We start from the raw sequence: 21461 nt of genomic DNA, 5'->3' as shown, positions 1-21461 counted from the left end.
AAATGTCGCTCAACAAAGGGTCCGAACTTTTATTCGTTATATGTTTTTTTTTCTTTTTTAAACACTTTCAAAAGCCTTGAAAGTGATCTTATCTAGCGAGTTAAGAGTAGAAAAGGTGAAGTCGAATTTTCAAGTTAAAGTGCGAATTTGTAAGACACCCACAACAACAGACGAGATTTCTGTCGACTAAAAACAATTTTTGGCCGAAAATCCAGCTGAAAATCTATTAATTATTATAGTGGTAATCTGAATCGTTCAGAAGCCAAATTGATTGAGTCGATAAAATAAAATGGAAAAATCCAAAGGAGATACTTGACTGGTTCTTAAGTTAATTTACCGATTATCAGACGAGCAAGTTAACTGATACATTATGGTGGCTTTAGACATTACAGAAACGTCAAATGCAGGTTTTTATTAAATGACCAATTTATAATTCCTAACAGTAAATTTCTTCCAAAACAGATTTTAAACTCCAACAAAATTTGCAAACAATATTTATTTCCCTTGAAAAACGTTTCAATGTCTTTAATGGCAACATAAATCCTAGATTTTCATTTAAAGCGCTCAGCTAAACACAGGATAAATAATTCAACCGGCCGATTTAACACCACAGTCCTTCTGTGAGTAAAAAAAAAAAAAAAAAAAAAAAAAAAAAAAAAAAAAAAAAAAAAAAAAAAAAAAAAAGATTACAGAAGCTCAGCTAAACACAGGATAATTCAACCGGCCGATTTAACACCACAGTCCTTCTGTGAGTAAAAAAAAAAAAAAGATTACAGAAGCTAACACAGAAGCTCAGCTAAACACAGGATAAATAATTCAACCGGCCGATTTAACACCACAGTCCTTCTGTGAGTAAAAAAAAAAAAAAAAAAGAAAAAAAAAAAAAAAAAGAAAAAGATTACAGAAGCTAACACAGAAGCTCAGCTAAACACAGGATAATTAAACCGGCCGATTTAACACCACAGTCCTTCTGTGAGTAAAAAAAAAAAAAAAAAGATTACAGAAGCTAACACAGAAGCTCAGCTAAACACAGGATAAATAATTCAACCGGCCGATTTAACACCACAGTCCTTCTGTGAGTAAAAAAAAAAAAAAAAAAAAAAAGAAAAAAAAAAAAAAAAAAAAAAAAAGATTACAGAAGCTAACACAGAAGCTCAGCTAAACACAGGATAATTCAACCGGCCGATTTAACACCACAGTCCTTCTGTGAGTAAAAAAAAAAAAAAAAAAGATTACAGAAGCTCAGCTAAACACAGGATAAATAATTCAACCGGCCGATTTAACACCACAGTCCTTCTGTGAGTAAAAAAAAAAAAAAAAAAAAAAAAAAAAAAATAAAAAAAAAGAAAAAGATTACCTGAAAAATGGCAAGGAAACTAAAATAACAATAATATGCTAGTTCTCTTACATCGTCTGTCGACTCGTGGCATCAAGCTGCAACTTAACAATCAAGCAATCTTATAACTTAGGCACTGAATAAATTGCACTGTTTTATTTAAAGCTAAAAATGGTAATTAAATGAAAACGCAATACGTGCGGCACAAAGACTTTATAGTTAGGAACACCGTTTGGAAGATGGTCCGATCGGCTCATACTATCACAGATTATATGCATAAAAAGAGGCAGTTTTCTTAAATAGTGCAAAAAAGTTGTTCAGTTCTTTGTTCCCATCCCCCGCAAAATTTCTTGGCTCTTGTCTTCTTTCCACTCTCCACAGTAATTGTTATGGCGTCCCTCTATGAAGTGAGGAAGCTAAAATTTATTTCAAGGTGGGATATGCAGCCCATGAAGGGTTGGAAAGAAATCGAAGTCCTTTGGCAATGTTTCTTAGCTTAAGGTCCTTTGCTAGTATTCTGAAAGTTGCCGGCTCTAACTCTAATAATAGTTTTTTTTTTTCAAAAAACACCTCCAGATAATAATACCCTCTTAGGCATGGACACCGCGCAGTGATCGAAGTTCAAAAGACTTTTCAAAGCTTATAAAGGTTTTTTTTTTTTATTCTAATTTCAAAATTTTAGCATACTTAATTCCGTACGTCACACTTACTATTTTCCCTTTTAAGAAAACGGAATTTATCACTGTTGTAGTATTCAAACAAAGCTTGCTTTCTTCAGTGATTTTTCAAGCAAAAACCCTGGGATAAAATATTCTCACGACCATATTGTAAACAGAAGTCAATGGCGCCATAGTAGGCTATGTGAAAAATTCTTCAAAATTTACTAAGCTTAACAAATAAAAAAAAAAAATAATAATCACCAGATACGTATGCAGGGTCAAGACTGCCAAAGTTTTTCCAATGATTCCATATAGTTTGCATATTTTTTGAAAAAATTAAGCCCTTCAGTTTCAGCGCAGGTCCCTGGTTACAAATGATACAATTTATACGAAAATGCACAAAAAGTACATAGAATATGTATGCACGGTTCTGAAGCAAACTTGATCAAGTCTTTAAAATGAAACGCAGAGGAAATTAAAAATAAATAGCGTAATTTTTAGGATAGAAATTGAATTCTTTTTTTCCAGCAATCCGATGTTCTTAATTTAGGAATTTAATCAGATTAGTTTTTCGAAAGCACATACTTTAAAATATATGAAAAATAACTATATATGAAATAATAACTACATGTGAGGAAGTAAATTATCCCGTGAATGTAGTTATTTCTGGATTTTTTTTTCTAAAACTTTCATTTCATGATTTCTTAAAGTCCCACCATTTCTTCTTTCCTTTCTAAAAAATGATAGCAATAATTTAACCTGGTAAAATTTTCACTTGTTAAACAGATCAATTAGTTTGAAAGATCTAAGTATTATCACAAAGTATTGCTTAAAAGATCTAAGTATTGCATATAAGGCCAAAACGCAAAAATTACCCTATTATGAAATCCCATAAGCACCCTTAAGCCTTGAGAATGTTTGTATACCACAATTCTTTTCATGTTTCTTACACCCAACTCAAATATCCAGAAAAAAAAAACAATAGGCTCAGTAAACCCCAAAGGCCATTAAGTCTTAATGCTGTATTCTGGCATTTGAAGAGGCATCCGTATGACCGATAAGCTGCCTTGTCTTTACCTTAAAAAAATAACAAAGCCAAAACAATTTTAACTTTTAAGCTGGTAACTATTTCAAACTTTGTCACTCAAGGGTTTTCAATGGATATGGGTTAGGTTCCAAGTTCTGTAAAGCAAATGAGTAACTTTAATTTAGCTTTTACTTAATTTTGTTTACAATTTTGGCAGGCAAAAGAAAATGGTTATGTTCAGTAAAAAAAAAACACATTGGAATACTAATAATTGCATGAGCCTTTTCAGTGGGGAAGGGGGGAGGGCATCGATTATATGAACAAAAATTCAACACAAAAAGTGTTCAGTGTTGGTATGCCGAATGCTAAAATCTAAAAAAAGTTAAGCTGCAAAATTATGCGTGAAAATTTTTGGATTAAAAACTGGCGTAAAATACATCTAAATTATTGAAAACAATCGTTTCTATTTGAAAGAAACGCTTAAGCCCTTGTGAAGGATGTAAAGAACCATGAAAAGCATTCAAACAAGACAAACTAAAATGTAAAAACTTATCTACTTTCAAACTTCTGAAAAGCTTCATAGACAGCTAACTCTTTCGCTTCCTTCTTTCTATTTCTCTCTTCAAAATCTAGCTTGTTCTTAATAATTCTTTGCACAATCATATCAGTAGTCATAGGATTTTCCGAGTCAATAATTTTAAAAAGACCACGCTTTTTTGGTTCTTGATAAGGATCTCTGCCGTCAATGTCTTGCTCCACCTTAGTAACTCCATGGCACACTAAATTAACACTAAAATGATCCATTAAATCGGCAGTAACGGAGTATGGAGCACCGATCACAACTTCAGAGACATACTGAAATATAGATAAGAATCACATATAAGAAACGAGCGAGTGATCAAAATGGATGTCCAAGGGGAAATTTCAGATTCAAATCCCTAGAAGCATCCTATATCTTTATGTATGAATTAGCAGCACATCCTCTCACACGGCAGTTACAGAAAAACAGCGTAGCGAATCCTTAGTGAAACAGGAAACCTACTGAATGTATAAAGAGAAATATTTGTTTCGCATATAACGATATTTTTCCATGGCTGGCAATGGCCTTTATGGAAAAAGGCCAATTATGTAGGCAGATTTTTAATCATGCTAATCAAAACCACAAGGAAAATGGTCTTAGCATTCCATTGACGGTTTCCAAACTCAGACAAAAGTTTTTATCTCCTTCAGACAATTTCTTGCTACCAGTATAATTTTTTTTTTCTTAATTCACTTTTCTTCAACCAAAGATACCTTCCAAAAACTTGAATTTCTTAAGTTTTTACACTGACACATGATTAAAGATTCAAAGGACTCATTGTAAGAAAATATTGAGAGAAGGGCTTAGACGCATAGTCATTCAGATTATTTGATTCAGAAGTGTAATTATTTAAATTTTCTTTTTTAATTCAATGATTTCGCTTTCGCCTTTTGAATTCTCGTTAAATGTCAATTAATGATTTGTTGTCAAAGTGGAACTGAACTTTGGCTCCATTTGCAAGATACGATCGACTAAGTATTATATCCATTAGGTGTCATTTTGACACTTACAAAAGATCTATGAATTTTTAAGTCATTTTAGTAGCTAAAACTGGCACAGTGAAAACATTTGTAAATCTGGTAGGCATACAAACTAGCTAAACATGAAAATCTAGATACCGTTCCAATGTGAGGGGGCGAATTATTATTAGAGACACAGTCAACAGATCAAAAGACATAAAATCTTAGATTGAATCACTGCAGTCAATTTAACTAGGCAAAACAAAGAACCACTAATTGATGGTTTATGGGTTAATTTAAGTTAAGAAGAAAACAACGACGAAATGAGTATATAAAGGTGAATGATGACAAAATAGCTTAAGCTAGTAGAACTACATCACAAATACATTCGAATCAAAACTACAACGATTATAAATAAATCGATAAAACAAACGTCAAATACTTCTTAAAGCATTTTATATTGAAATGCAGAGTAAAAAAAGTGACAAATGCAGAGTTGTCAAATGTTGTTGACATTGTTGACAATATTTGACAAATCTTGACAACAAATGACAAATGTTGATCAGCGTATGAAAACAAGAAAGGAAATAATAAATGAAAAGAGGAAAACCATATAAGTGAAAAACGAGGATTTTGTCTGTCAGTAGCAAAATATAAAATGAAAATCGAGCGAATATTTCGACAAGGACTTCCCTCAGATCATCCTCAGTGGTAAAAAAAATAAGAAAGAGGAAAAAAAAAAAACAAAGAAAAAGCAACAACAAAATCTAACCTTCTTAAGTGAACTCTACGTTCACTACATTAATCGTGATCAGCACGATTAATCAGTGAATGGAGTTTTACTGGATCAGAATATAATAAGTCAAACAGAGGGCTAGAATTTGAAGCTTCTCCTTTATTACAACAAACAATAAAAAAAGGTACACTTCTCAAATGGAGAAAGAACAAAAATAAGAAAACAGAAAGTAAAAAACTAACTAAAAAAAAGTTTCCCAAATATGAGCAGCATTGAAAGAAACATAAATGAATAATGAAAGAGAGAGATGAAAACAAAAAGACTTACCCTACAAGCCAAAACTGAAAGAACTCTTTCATGGAGATTCATAATAGGATAATTGGAGCCTTTATAAGTATTAACAACAGGATCTGTATGAAGTCCAACAATTAAATAATCTCCTTCTTTGCGTGCTTTTTCCAAGAAGTCCAAATGACCAACATGGAAGAGATCAAATGCTCCAGCTACATAAACAATCTTGTCACCAGGCTGAAATTAAAATTAAATATAGCTAGTCTTCATAAATAATGTATAGATAAAAAATGGCTTCGAATTTATACTTACAATCATCTTAGTTTCAGCTGCTTAATACAGCAAAGGTACCCATAAGCCCAATCCCTATGGAGGAGAAGGAGGTGTTATAATTTTTTGAAAGGAAGAGGAAGTTGAAACTTGAGATTGTAGTCCTCAGCTTTCTAGGTTGTCTAAGGGTTGGATCACTCAGATTGACCACGGCGGTGGGGAGATTACCTCTTACTACCACTCTTCTATTTCCAGCTACCTAACAATGGTATCAAATATTGGATATTTCTTGGGGGTAGGGGGGGGGGCTCCTAAAAAGAAAAGAGCAGCCGTACTGTGTGAAATTTATAGCAAACAATGGGTTTAGACAATATAATATGGAGATTTCGATGGATCGAGCCACAAGACCCTCTCCCATACAACCCACGTACGTGCCTATTTCTATGATACCAGTTCTTGGATAAATGGTAAATAAACGAAGGAATCCGTTACTTAAGATGCATTAATCCATACTTAAGATACTTTTTCTGAAGTTATTTTAAACCCTTATTAAGAAAGGTATGGCTTTTATTAATGGTATACTCCGGCGCGTTGGTGCGCTCTGTCCACACATTAATTCGCAGAATATTATTTCGTTACTGCGAACCAACCAAAAATGGGCACAAGTTAATCAAAAACTATATGTTTTTCACATAATAGTAAAGAACAATGTCAAAATCTAAAACAAACACAAGGTACTACTAGCCCTTAGGCCAAATACGAGGGAGGATATCACCCCCTCAACCTCTCATTAATAGTAAAGTTTAACGTTTCTATTGATAAAGCTTTTTAAATAAATGTGCATAATATTATAGCTTCAAAACTATCAATGTTTCTCGGAGTGCTTCGCTGAGTGAAAATTCTGATGTCTCAGAAAACTCTTGCCTGTATTTCGCCGTCTTTACCAATACATTTACTATGGTTGCTATACATGAGCAAGTAATTTTATGGCATGTTATAAAAGAAGTCCAAGCCCGTTAAAGTTTTATCACCTAAAACTTTGATTACTCATAGTCTTAATGAAGTTACATTAAGAATCAATTTCATGCTATTTCAAAAATTTAAAGATTATTGATTAGTATTTTCAGATACAAATACTTTTAACGATTTACTTCCCTCTTCTCTTGGAAATCTTTATCCATTAATATTGATCATAGCCAAGGAGCTTCAGATCTAGTACATCCACTCAGTACTACTTCTAGAGCTTCTTTGAGGATTCGGAATTGTGCCTCCTTGTAGACGATAGAGTTACGGTGGAAATTTGAAATTCGAGTCGTTTGGCCTCCTTCAAGGCTGCAGTAAGGAATTTTGCTTTTCAGCGAAAAGAAATAATGTTTGTAATGATATAAGCGTTTTGTGTAAGGACTTTATGCAAAGGATAATATTTTTCATGTAAGTAGAACGGTGGTTTTTTATATACGAATCACGTAAAAATGATAAGCAGCATAATCTAAAAAAAAAGTTGTCAAAATACGTAGAACATGGAAGATTGCCAATTGTTGCCAACAACCCCTTTAAAACTTTTTTGATGGGTGCTGCAGAATGCTTTGCATATACGTTCAAAATAAATCTAGTCTACGTCAGTTAGAAAAGACCCAGAATTAAGAGAAAAATAAGGCTGATCTTGCGAGTGCTCACAATAGAGAACTTCCTGAATATGTTCAATACTAAAGGTTAATACACTTTTTAACCTTATTAGGACAGTACACAGGACGAATTAGGACTTATTAGGACGAAAGCACAGGATGGCTGGCCCCCAACCCCCCATAGCACTTCCTGGCTGAAGGGCCAAGAAACGGAGATCAGCACCGCCGGTACGGACTGTAAAGTCTAATGCCGTATCCTTTACCTTTTTTTCTTAGGACAGTGGAGGTTTTGATTGACCTCTTTCATAGACAAATAAGCTAAATTTGACTTAAAAATAGCTTAGAACCCTAAATGATGATGCAAAATTGATTCATTTTAATTTGATTGCTATGAACCCATTACAGAAAGCTTCTTAAGGAGAGACAAGTGTATCTTTATTTTAATATAAAATGATTAAGATTGGTTCACATATACCTTGTCTAAATATTAAAGTCAAATGACAATTACTAAATTTTGTGTGTTAATTTTTCCATATATCATTATTACAAAGCGCATAAAACTTATGTCCAATTTGTTGGCTGCACCGTCACGATCAATGTTTGTAACCTGTTGATGTCTGCAGTGTTGCCAAGTATTGACTCTTCAATCAAATCAATGCAAGTTTGTTCCATTATTCTCTTTTGCTCTTTGATTCTATTGTTGAGACTATGGAATGTCTTGCACTCCTTTTCAGTGCAGCTTCCACTCTCATTGCCCTTCACTTCACCTACTCAAACAATTTACGGCATATTCTTTCAAGCATAAGCCTTAAAATAGTTATGGAGTCTTAGGGGTATGATGCTGTACTACATAATCTGGGTTTAGAAGACAAAAGTTAAAAACGAAACAATGGAACAGGGCAAAGTTCCGGTGGGGGGCATTTAGAAAAATAAATGGAGGCCCTAGTTTCGGCTTTCTCAGTTAGCAGAACTGCTAAACAATTGCTTCATCCCATCCTCCTTGTCATAAGCATAAATTGAAGACCATACAATTTTGATTCCATAGCAGCTCAAATGTTTCTCCAAATCGTTCGTGATCAAAACTATTATTGCACAGCGGTATTTTGGTGATATTGAACACAAAAAAGAAATTCATGTTTCCATTGTTAGCAGGGTGAATTAGGGCCAATAAAATCAGAATAAAAACATCGATGCGGTTATCACCATTTTTGAATATATTTCACTGGATCAAAGACCACTCTCAGGCTCTAGAATTGATATTGGTGTGAACTGAACACGACATCTGACTCTTTTTTTTACCGTTTTTCTCGGAATCTCTATATGAAGCTGCAAATGATCCAAATGTTCAATGCGCGGAAGCATGTTTTGTAAATTGTTAAATAGAATCCTATGGTAAAAACTTTATTCCCCAAACCAAAGGCGTGTATGTGTGAAACACGGGGGAAATTAACCCCGGCAGTCCCCACCCACAGCCCAAGAATTTTATTTGAACCAGCAAACAACTAACAAAATCTTTATTTTTAATCTACGCTACAGGATGCCTTATCCCGGATATCCATGGTAACTCCTTACCTCCTTTTTAGCCCCCTGCCTGTTATCTGAATATGCAATCTTTTCAAATTAAAAATACAAATGGCACTATGCGAGCCGTTTTCTCATCGACACTATCGCCCTTCAGATGTTAGAACGAATGAAATAAAACTTCACGAGAAATTGGTGAAATTCTAGACTCTAACCTTTCAACCTTTCATTCCTATGCTGGCAGTTCGGGAAATTAGATTATGGATTTGCTCAACACCTACCTTTCATTTTATTTTTCATTTCATTTTAACTTTTATTACTTTTCAGTTCATTTTATAGGGTGCTAGTTTTGAGAAAAAAAAAACTAATAATATTACCCCCTGCACTTCAGATATCACAATCAACATTGACCAAGATGCCCAAAAAATCAAATCAAAGAGATATAATTGTTTATCTGCGAATATGTCCTCCTATGACCAAACAAATATAGTTTCAAGAGATCAAGCTCAGGACTGAAATCCGAAGGAGTAGCTGTCCTAGTTGAGAAAAAAAAGAAAACTGTTGAATTAAGTAATTTAGAATAAAGAATTAAACATAGGATATATTTCATACTGTAAATAAATAAATATATAGGAATATACCAGTTGAGCCGGTTGATCCAGTGCTGGTAGCTGTGGCTTGTGACCAGGGAATCTTGTGTTTAACTCCCGCCCCAGCAATAATTATTTTACATTACAAAATATTCTGCTTAGATTTTGATGCATCATTATCTGAAGAAAAAAAGTTTGCTGAAAAGAAAATTAATACAAAATACCTTTGGTTCTTTTCCTTCACTAAATTGTGTTATTTTTCTAGATGTAGGTAGAAATTGAGACACTCCCGTCCATGGAGACCGAGCCGCTGCATCTTGGGACATGGAATTTGACCTGAAATATTTCTCAAACAAATTAGTAAACAATACTGTAAGACAAAAATCATCCAGTTATGGAACAAAATAAGACCATGCAGGGCGAGTTAAATCAAAGGACCGGGAGATTTAGAACTATCGAATACACAATTGCAATCCTAGGTAGTTATAGAGACTATAACCTTAGAGAGGATACAGGTAATATCATTATCCAGATACCCGAATTACTTACCCGTGGTAGAAATCTTCGGGCAGAAAAAATATAATAATTGCTTCTAGTCTATTTCACTCAATATTTCAACTCAACGGTTTTCTATTAAAAGTTTTACCATTTGAAATATAATTAACTGTGTGTTATTGTGTAATAAACGCAATCAATAACGTTTGAAACTAAATTTAACACCATTTAAAACATAATTTATTTTACCATTCCCATTGCTTCTAACGGCATCTTCCCTCCAGACCACTTTGATCTAGATTTCTAGACAGCATTATTAGCTTATGTGGCTCGAAAGGGCTGTCGAAGGGCTAATCTGCTTACATGATTGAACAGAAAATCAATGAGAAACCAAAAATGGAGTAGATGATCTGGAAGAAGTCGAAAAATGTCTCCATTGAGTAATTCTTCTGAAGAATAGAATATATGAGTGCTTAATTACTTGCTTAGGTTCTCGCCAACCTCGTTGTACTTTTTGGGCCACTCCTCCTGCTAGCTCGTGAGTAAGGGTTCGGTATATTATTCTATCAGGTGTGGTGCGTGATAACTGGGCTAACTTGACTTTGTCGAAATCTAGTTTCTAAATTCATCGTTTTCGGGGTATGCCTCGTGGACGAAGGCCATACAGAGATCCTTCAAATACAATTTTTGTGGAAGCAACTCAGCTCGATTCACTTGACGCGCCCGAACAATAGCAGTTGTTGTTTGTTGATGTTACTGAAAATAGTTTCGTTGAACTTAAAACTTTTGGTGTACTTCCACATTTATGATGCGGTCAGTGTATTTGATTCAAGCAATGCGACGGAGGTTTCTCATCTCAAAGTCAGAAGTTTTCGTTCCTCTTCGTTTTTCACGGTCCATGTTTTGTTACTTTTATTTACTTTGGGTACTGAAAGAATTCATGTTGAAGATTATCAATTTTTTCATAATGATCGGAGTCGACAAAAGCAAGGTGGTCTATATGTTTTAATTAAAAGTTGCATACCAGCTCGCACAAGGCTAGATTTTTTGCCAATGAATATAAAAATGCTATTAGAATCTTGTGTTGTTGAATGTTTTTTTTTTTTTCAAATAATCAAAATGTTCTAATCGCAATTATTCACCGTACTATGTCAGCTAGTCAGGTAGAATTTAAATACTGTTATCAAAATTCGTAGGATAAAATAGCTAGTCTTAATCCTTTTTATCTAGTTATATGGAATTTTAATGTTGATTTAATGAACCTTGTATCTGTTAATCAGAATAAAATTGATAGAAACAGTGTGCAGTTTTTAGAATGACCGCTATCTCATGGATTAAATCCTGTATGTTTTGTGCCATCCAGGATAGCTGATACGTCATTTTCACTATTTGATATTTTTCCACCTTACAGCGCTGTTACTACATATGTCATTCCTGAAGATTTATTCGATCACTGCATAATTATGAATGATTTTTTGCTATATTTCGCTTGAAATAAAAATAAGTCAAACAAAGCGTAGAGACTTTTCGCATAAAAATTTGTTGAAATTAAAAGAAGAACTTGATGTCAAGTGGAGTTCAGTAATTAATGAAAAGAATCCAAAGCAATCCTTAGGTAAATTGTATAATATATTGACAGAAAAGCTTTTTCAATTTTACCCGCATGGAAATTCGAGAAGAAACCATGGGTAAATGGATCGCTTTTGAGGTGTATTAATGAAAAATCGTTTATGCAGAATCAGGCTGAAGTATACCGCAGAAATGAAAACAATCCGTATCAAAAATTATAAGAACATGTCGGTAAAGATTCTTAGAGAAAGTGAAAGTCTATTATGAAAATTCAGTTCAAAATTCCGATTCTCCCCGGAAAACTTGGAGTTGGGAAGAAATAAAAAGTTTTCACATCCCGAGGTATTATTTGATATAAATTATGAAGAAGTTAGAGGACCACAAACTGTTGCTAAGATGATTAGTGATTATTTTACTGGTGTTGGACAATCAACCGTTTGAACAGAAATAGATTTGTCTTCTCGCAGGTCGCATAAACAGTATTTCCCTCCAACTGAAGGTGAGAGCATATTTCTGGCCCCGGTTAGTTTTGCAGAATTTCAAAAGGTTATCAAAAGTATGAAAAACGGTAAGTCAGTGAGATATGATGAACTATCAACAATGTTGCTAAAGAGTATTGCTGGAGTGATTTTTAAATCATTTATTCATATTTTTAATTTATTTATCAGTTTACCAAATACCAACTTAGATTTAGGGCAAGTCGTTCGACAGAATTTGCAGTTGCAGCTCTTTCATTAGAAATAAGTGATTGTGATGATTTCCGTGTGGCTGCTGTTAAGAAAGCATTCTACACTTTAAACCATAAAATTTTTCTTGAGAAAATGGAAAATTCATCCATACAGAGTTCCTTCAAATGCAATTTTTGTGGAAGCAGCTCGGCTCGATTCACTTGACGCGGCCGAACCATAGCAGTTGTTGTTTGTTGATGTTACTGAGAATAGCTTCATTGAACCCTCCCCCCCCCCTGACATCCTCTTTTCCCGAAACGCATTCAAATGAAATTTTGAGACAGCCAATAGTTACCAATAGTCCAAAAATCATATAACAATGTCTTTAGGGTGGAAACAATCCCCCAGAGCCCATGGGCAAAGGTTTTTAGCTATGCACCAGGACATTTAAGCTTTTTATGGAACGGGTGGTCGTAAAAACTTTGAATCGGATGAAGCTCATTTGATTGGAAGTTGGAAGTTTTAGTGCCCCTTTTAAGAGTAAAAAATTAATGGAGGGCAATCAGCGAGGGTTATACGAGGGTTGAATTGCACGGTTGTTCAGTTTCACAGTGGTCCAGTTGCACGGTGGTTCAGTTACAGTGGTTCAATTGCTTGGGGTTCAGATACACGGTGGTTCAGTCGCAATGAACCGTTCCCGTGTTGGAATGGCCTCCCACGCCCCTCCTGCCTAGCATTTCTTTATTTCTTTGCTACATATCATTTTTGTTGTTTTCTTTTTGTTTCTTTTTTGGTTAACCTTGTTAATTTTTGCAATTATCATTATTATGACTTTTATGATGAGATGTTTTTTTTCCATACCCTGCTATTTATATATCCAATTTTACAAGCTCTATTCTCCTTTGAGGCTTAAAGTTGTTGTATTTTTTAGTGGATTGAATTATCAGTTAAAGAGTTAGACTAATATGAAGGTTATATTTTCAGTTGAGTGACAACCCTGGTGGTAAACAGTGAATCCCCCAAGAAAGAGACAATCATGAATCGAAAAGACAAACAGTATTAGTGATTAAAACTAGTAATAACAAAAAAAGAAAAAGACGAAAGTGAACATAGTTGGCTACCTATTAAATCATTGAATATCTAATATACCTTTGTCTTTCAACGGTATATTCATTCGGTCCCCGCTGCAGATGGGTTTTGGTTAGTAGAAGCATCCTGCCAACGAGATCCGTGGTTGATACTCCTTGAGTCCTTTGGCATTCTCTGAAAAAAAGAAATAAACATCCATTTGGCAGCTACGTGTCACCAAAAATTATAGATTTAAAATCAATGTTATTCAAAAAAAGCGACATTGAATTCTTTTTTATTCTTCTGTTGCTACTTAAAAAGATGGTCTAAATGTCAGTAGATTTCTACTTTAATAGAGTTTCATTATTTCAATAACAGAAAAAAATCGGAATTTCACTATGCAGTATTTTATTCGTCATTTTAACAATCGATTTTCTTGACATTTTTCATACATCTTTTCGTATTGACCTTGAAATGGTAGTTGCTGCTTTGGATTTTTGTTCAGGAAATTTTTAGTAGATCTAGCACGTCATCTAGCATTACGTATCAAGATCTTAAGGCTGTAAACCCTTGTCAATCTTACTCTATGCCACTGAAGTCGTTCCAACGCTGGTGTTCTTCTGCTTGTCATGGTATACTTATCACGATACCTGCAATCTAGCAAAGCAAGAACCACGGCCCATAGTAATAAAACATTAAGTAATTAAACATTAAGTAATAAAAATTTAAAAACGCGTTTAAATAAGAGCAGGCTGGGAAAAAATTGCCATTCGTAGCTGGTAAGTGTTATCTCTATTAGTCTTAAAAGTAAAATATTATTTCGAAAAAAAATAATGGAAATTCCATAATTATAAGAAAGACTTCCGGTGCCCACTTTGGTCTCCTATCAGCTTCACATGATTTACGCATTGGTAGAGGATGAAAGGTCAAGGAATGACGACAATACAAGTCCATTCAACTATACTGTGGAATTTCAAGATATTTGTTATGTTTCTGGGTAGCACCCTTTCAGAGTGAACTGGGAGACTTGGGAGCAGCAGTTTATCGATGTCGGGCTTAAATATGAAATAAGTTTAATATTTCATAAATTCCATTTGTTTTATATTAAAAATATAGCTTTTTAATTCAAAAGGGTAGCCCGGTACTATCTATGCAATAAGATAGATAATTTTTCCAAGAGTGAAAAAACTTATTATAAACCACCAAAGATCTAACTCCTCAATTTCTATTTCTTTTTAACCCTGACAGTACGGCAACAAAAACGAAAATGAGAAGTTTCGAGTGACATGGAAGTCCTTCAGAGGCCAAATGACATCGGTAAACAAAAAAAGACACCTTCTGGACTTGATTGTATTGTTCTCACCAAAAAGACAGCAGAACTTTTGAAGCCTCCTCCCCTCCTAAAAAAGGCTACAATTATCTCATATGTAATCAAGCATCAGAAAATACCGGTTTAAATATTTACAAAAAAAAAACATCAATTGACATACACTATTAATTTCTTCATTACAGCTTTGCTTATTTATTAAATTTTCTTGGAGTATATTTACGTTCGGAGGAAAAAGGATTTTAAAATATCAGGTTAGTATATTAGAAAAAAAAATGAAACTTGTAACGTTGTGCTTTTTAACGCTTAAGAGCCTAACCTAAATTACGTTGGCAAATCTAAATTTGAGAAAATGAAATTACATTTTGACTGAAAATCAGCACAGAACAAAAAAAATTAATCTTACACATATCTTCCAGCTGCCTTAACCAAATGATATGTATCCGTGCCATCCGAAGTCATAGTTATGTCGTCTAAAATCAAAGATAAGTACTTTAGGTAAAAAACAAAAGTTTCCATCAATAGACCAGGTTAATACTAATGCAAAGAAAGATAAATAAAAACAGTGATGACACTTTAATTCGTTTAATTTTTTTGTCATTAATAATGTATTACTTTCCTGTGTTGAAAAACAGATTTTGAGATCAAGCCTAGTTACGGGGGCGTTATATCTTTTTAAGAAACTTGTTCCTTTTCAGGCTTGAGAGGTAAGTACTTTAGAAAGAGGGTACTTTCCTATTGGTGAAAGGGAAGATTAGTTAACTTTCTATTGCAAGTGGATAACAGGAATGAACACGATTTTTGGTTTAGATCGTAATCAATTTGGTTTTAGATCTGGGCTAGGCTGTTAGCATGCTCACCGTGCTTTGACTTCTTTGTTAAAAGATGCCCATCGCAATCGTCGGGTACTTCATTTCGCAACCCCAGACTTTTCTAAAGCATTTGACAGTGTTTGTCATACTCAAACATGGACAGCGTTATGCCAGAGAGGAGTAAATCCATCGGTAATTCATGTGCTTCGTTTTAGGTACTCCCATTCTTACCTTCGCCTTAAGTCATTAGATAATTCTTATTTTGGTCATATCCCTGTTTGTTGCGGAGTAAGACAAGAACGAGTTCCTTCTCCGTATATTTTTAATGCTTATATTGATGATGTGTTATCAAAAATATCGACTACATGCCTGCTAAAACCATCTGATATCTCATATGTGGCTTATGTGGATGACCTTCTTCTGATTAGTCAAACTGAGTCTGGTCTTGCCCATTCAGTGAAGTCAGTTACTTCTGCTTTTCGCGATATCAGCCTCTACCTAAATTTTGACAAGTGCGAGTTTCTTGTTTTCAACGGTAATAATTCTTCAGAATCACGATACTGCGGTGGTTTTAGTATTCCCTGTGTTAAATCGTTTCGTTAGCTTGGCATAACAGTTTGTGATTCTCTGAATGCTCTCCGGTCTCGTGCTGTCAAAGATATTAGTGATAAGCTGAGGCTCGGTTACTCTAAGATTGTGGCAAATGGTGGACACTACAGGAGAAGAGCCTAACTCCGCTTTACTCAAATATTTGTGATTATTCTGCACTCTTCTGTACTGGTATTAGGCCACTTCTGTTGACCGGTGATCTAAAATGAATTCGTATAAATTATTACCGGCACTGCAAATTTCTTTTATATCTGCCTCGTTCTTACTGGAATACAAAACTGGTTAAAAAATATTGCGCGATAGATATTACTGGTGTTCTCGAAAATTTATGTGCCAAGCTAGCTATTGAAGCGCCTTATAGGCTAGGGTTTTTTCATCGGCTAATCCATCTTTTTTCTGTACGTGATTAACTTTGCTTCTTGTTTTTTATTTCGCTGTTTTTCTTTTGTATTTCCTCCACTTAACCTCTGTTTTGTAAAGTGGGTCATAAATAAATTATTATTATTATTTCCTAACTAGGAGCTAATTCCTAAATAGAAAAAAGTCAAAGAAAAAAAGGAGTTTGATGTTTCACCAATAAGTAAGAACCGAGTATTTGGTGACCAAATACTTGGTATGCAAGAATTTGTATCAGGAGCAAGGAAAAGGTCAAATCCTCTAATTATAATTATAAAAAATTAGAGGAAATCGATAGAATTATAGAATTTCGGGGTCCTAGATCCACACCCTTCACAAGTGCCTAAATTGGTGACACAGCTCAGGGTTACTGACACATCTACTGACAACTCATCACGACAACAAGTCCAATAGGGGCCAATTCAGCTTCAAACAATTCTCCTCCAACCATTCTGTTCTAAGCATTACTTTTTACTGCTCTCCATGAAGTCCTTGCCTCTTTAATATTTACTTACGACTGCTCCCAACCCAATTTGAGGTCCTTCTTTTTGATTGGCTAAACTTAAACTGCTAAAAAAAAACAATATTTAGCAACCTAGAGTCCTTCATCCGATAAATAAGAGCCTTGTCATATTAATATTTCTTTTATTATGTCGTTATTGGTTCGAATTAAATTTTTTCTGTAGGTTATTGTTTAATATACGATCACTCAGACGAGTAAGGCGCCAAAAACCATTCTTGTACCAAATAATCTGGTCACCATCAAGCATAATATTCCTGTACATTATAGCACTTAGGAAAAATTAATGAACTAAGATTTAAGGAAGGCTAATTATTCCAATTCATTCATAGTATTTCTAAGACTAAGAAGCATAAAATATCCGCCCATGGCGAACCTGAAAATAAATAATGTTCTAATACAAATATGGTACAGTGAGCACGAGCTTTACCGGCACCCTTACACTCGACAGGCTTGTATATATTTAATTCTCTATTTATTAGCATAATATGAGAAATTCTCTCAAAAATTCGATTCCTCTTTCATGTTAATCCATCAAAGAATCATCCATTTTATAGGATTTATTTTCTTATCGGACTCGTTATGATTCTCACTGTTGCTTCTCTTCTAGCCCCAGATTTTATTTACGATTCGATGTGATCATTCCTGTCACTTTTTTACTTATCGCAGGTTTGGCGTGTCTAGTATTTTCCTTTGAGATTCATATTGATGCTTGTTGTCGCATGTCTTCTGGCCACACATCTCGTTTGGGCTTCATCTACGTGCATCAATACAGCAGCCATTTTTCCATGCTTTTTGCTATAGCTGCTCGGATTCATTAAATATTGTTTTCAAGATAAAATTATACATACATACATGCATGCATGAATAAATACATGGTTGTTCATTTAAAAGGAGTATACATTCGTTATTCTTCATTTTTAGTCATGAGGGGTCGAAAAAGCAATCTCAATTGAGTTAAGAAATTATGGCGTGAATTCAATTCCTCTTTCCTGTTAATGCATCAAAGAATAGTCCATTTTACAGAATTTGTTTTCTCCTTGGACTTGTGACTGTCACTGCTGCTTTTCGTTAAACTGTGTATACTCTTTACGATCCAATATGATCCTTGTCGCTGGTTTTGCAAAACCTCGATGGATTGCCGAAAATTGCATTTTTTGACAAATGTCATGGTTTTCCAAAACCGCGACGGATTGCCAAAAATTATACTTTGTGACAAACTCATCTGCGATTAAAGGGAAAGCATACGATAGATCCAAGTGCACACAGATATACACTTTAACACAGTTAATATACGAACAAGTAAGCTAGGCTTGATTTTAAAACGTGAAAACTTAAAAGAGTGACTATTAAGCTGGGTGCCAGAAATGCAAGAATTCATCTGGGGAGGGAGAGGGGCTTATTCTATATCTTTACGATGGCTGGACACGGGTTCATTGAAAAAAAAACGCATTGCGAAAGAGCTACTCACATCTTCAAGATATACCCTAAGGATGTATAAAGAGCAAACCCCAAAAGAAGTTCTACAACACAGGCATGGTCGTTAAAGCTAAATAAGGGATACCCTAAATTAGGCTAGGATGTAATAATAAAAATGATCTGAAATGTGTGTGCGCTTCACGGGTCGGAACAAAAGCAAAAGCTACAAAGATAATAAAAAAAACTGTTCACTAAAGCACATAACTCAGTCGATTTATTGCTGTAAAGAGTTTGTAATAGCACTCACTAGCAGGTATAGGACTGACCAATAGGATATTGGAATTGGAAATGTTTAGCATGGTCGTGAATGCATTAAAGGAAATCTAAGGGATGGCTGGACACAACCCCACATTGCACTTACAGGATGAAAGGCCACGAAACGAAGACTGGCACCGCCGGTTTGGAGTAAGAAGTCTACTACCCTCAAATTTACTATGGTTTTTTAGTCTAAACATGAGAATAGTCAAGGGTGATTTATAGCCCTACACTCGCCGAATTTATGTCAAAGACCTAGATGATAATAAAAATAATACTTAAAGTTTACATTTGGGGGTTTACAAGAAGTCTGCCTTCACTCCACCTCACCTTCCTCCCTGGTCACATGTGTTGCGGTAGAAGTACAAATCTTTTATTATATGGTTAAAAATAAGAATATGACAACATACCTCCATGGACGCAAAAATCACAGCCATACGTTTCAAGCGTTTCCAAAGTTGTAACATAAGGTGCACCTTCTACAACTTCATCAACCCATTTTATCGCCCGTACCATTTTATATCTACATTAAATAAAATTTATTAAGATGGCGGTAAGAGAAGTGCCACAAAACAATTTTTAATTGACTTTGAACATCGGACGATAGAATTTAGACATTTTTTTTTTTGAAGAGCTAGGCTTTATGGAAAACCAGAAAAGGAAACGAACCGAAAAAAAACACAGCTTTAAACGCTAAAGAATTGAAAAATAGTTAGCAAAACTACACTAACATTTGTAACTTCCGTACAAAGTGACAAGTTATTTTAATATAGTACAGTTGCCTCTGGAGCAACATACACTTCCCATTTCCAGCTTCTAATTTGAAAGGTAAGCATTTAGCAGTTTTTTTTAAATGGAACGTGCAAAAATTACCGATGTATATGATTTAAAGAGCAATCGGGGCCCAGGACCCCTCTAAAACACACAAATTCTTGGCAGAAAAATAGGTACGTTGCATCTTGTTTGAAGTTGAATCACAATGGACTTTTTGATCTGTGTGATCGGTATACAAAATCAGCCTGTGGCCTCTTCTAAACCACCTTTCTAAAACCAAAACCAAATTTAAGTTCCAGCAATACTTTTGTCAAAAGGCTTCAGGAACACTTCATGTTGCCCAAACGACATAAATCCAGTCTAAACAAACGCATTTGTGCTATTGCTATTTACTACCTCTTTGCTCACAGAATCACGAGAATTAAGGCGAAATCACAAAAAAGGGCAAGTCAAATCCCCAGTTCCCCAAAAATGGTTTTTTGCGGCTCAATAGCCCTTATCCAGGTCTAACTTCTGGACATTGCTTTGTCTAAGCGAATTTTGAAACAGAATAAAATGCCTGTTTATTTATTCCTTTTTCCCCAGAGTGATCGTATCAAACCAATGGCCCAAGAGTATTGAGAAATGGCTCCTTTGAAAGAAAATAAAAGTTTTAGTGTCCTTTTAAAGTAATGAAAAATATTGGAGGGCAACTAGCCCCCCTCTCACGCCCTTTTTTCCTTGAGGTCCCCGATCCAAATTTTGAGATATTCATTTTGTTCACTATAGATGAAAGATCAAATAACTGTGCCTCTGGAGATAACATGACCCCCTAAAATCTGAGGAGAGTGCTTTAAGTTATGGATTTTGCCTATAGTTTACGTATAGTATTTCTATGTCACTTAGTATTTACCAAGTGACATATAGCGATCGCAAATTCTGTCGGACTGTCTGTCGGTCTCGGTTTTGCTAGTTTAGGCACTTCCAGATAAGCTAGGAGGATGAAATTTGGCAGGCATATCAAGGACCAGGCCGGATTAAATTAGAAACAGTCATTTTCCCGATTCGACCATCTGGAGGAGAGTGGGGGGCGGTAAATTCGAAAAATTTTAAAAACTACGTATTTTAAACTTACGCAACGGGTGATCGGATCGTAGTGAAATTTGATATCTAGAAGGTTATCGTGTCTCAGAGCTCTTATTTTAAATCCCGACCGGATCCAGTGACATTTGGGGGAGTGTGAGGGGGAAACCTGGAATCTTGGAAAACGCTTAGAGTGGAGGGATCAGGATGAAACTTGGGGGGGGATAAGCAAAAGTCCTAGATATGTGATTGACATAACCGGAACGGATCCACTCTCTTTGAGAGAGTGGGGGGGGAGTGTTAATTCTGAAAAATTAGAAAAAATGAGGTATTTTTAACTTACGAAGGAGTGATCGGATCTTAATGAAATTTGATATTTAGAAGAACCTCGTAAATCAGATCTCTTATTTTGAGTCCCGACCAGATCTAGTGTTATTGGGGGGAGTTGAGGGGGACCGTAAATCGTGGAAAACGCTTAGAGTGGAGATATCGAGATGAAACTTGGTGGGAAGAATAAGCACGAGTCCTAGATACATGATTAACATAATTGGACCGGATCCGCTCTCTTTGGGGAAGTTGAAGGTGGCCTAATTCGGTAATTCAGGAAAATTAGAAAAAAATGAGGTATTCTTGACTTACAAACGGGTGATTGGATCATAATTTAGATGAACCTCGTGTCTCAGAGCTCTAATTTTAAATCCTGACCGGATCCGGTGACATTGGGGGGAGTTGGATGAGGAAACCGAAAATCTTGGAAAACGCTTAGAGTGGAGAGACCGTGATGATACTTGGCGGAAAGAATTAGCATAAGTCCTAGATACATGATTGACATA

At 35.0% G+C, this 21461-nt stretch overlaps 1 protein-coding gene across 1 annotated transcript in view; it reads right to left on the bottom strand.

Annotated features, from left to right (window-relative positions):
- Positions 1-1477: 1477 nt before the first annotated feature.
- LOC136039912 (ethanolamine-phosphate cytidylyltransferase-like) overlaps positions 1478-21461 on the bottom strand; it is a 47640-nt gene continuing 27656 nt past the window's right edge. The window contains exons 3-8 of the mRNA XM_065723904.1: positions 19203-19315; positions 15128-15194; positions 13476-13589; positions 9819-9930; positions 5625-5825; positions 1478-3877 (exon numbers count right to left, since the gene is read on the bottom strand). Of these exons, the coding sequence (XP_065579976.1) occupies positions 3572-3877; positions 5625-5825; positions 9819-9930; positions 13476-13589; positions 15128-15194; positions 19203-19315 (913 nt within the window). The 3' untranslated portion in view covers positions 1478-3571. The remainder of the gene's footprint in view (positions 3878-5624; positions 5826-9818; positions 9931-13475; positions 13590-15127; positions 15195-19202; positions 19316-21461) is intronic.

This window comes from Artemia franciscana, chromosome 20 (genome assembly GCF_032884065.1).
Source record: "Artemia franciscana chromosome 20, ASM3288406v1, whole genome shotgun sequence".
NCBI classification, from domain to species: domain Eukaryota; kingdom Metazoa; phylum Arthropoda; class Branchiopoda; order Anostraca; family Artemiidae; genus Artemia; species Artemia franciscana.
Note: the sequence above shows the minus strand (reverse complement) of the source record. Positions and strands in the feature narration are given on the sequence as shown.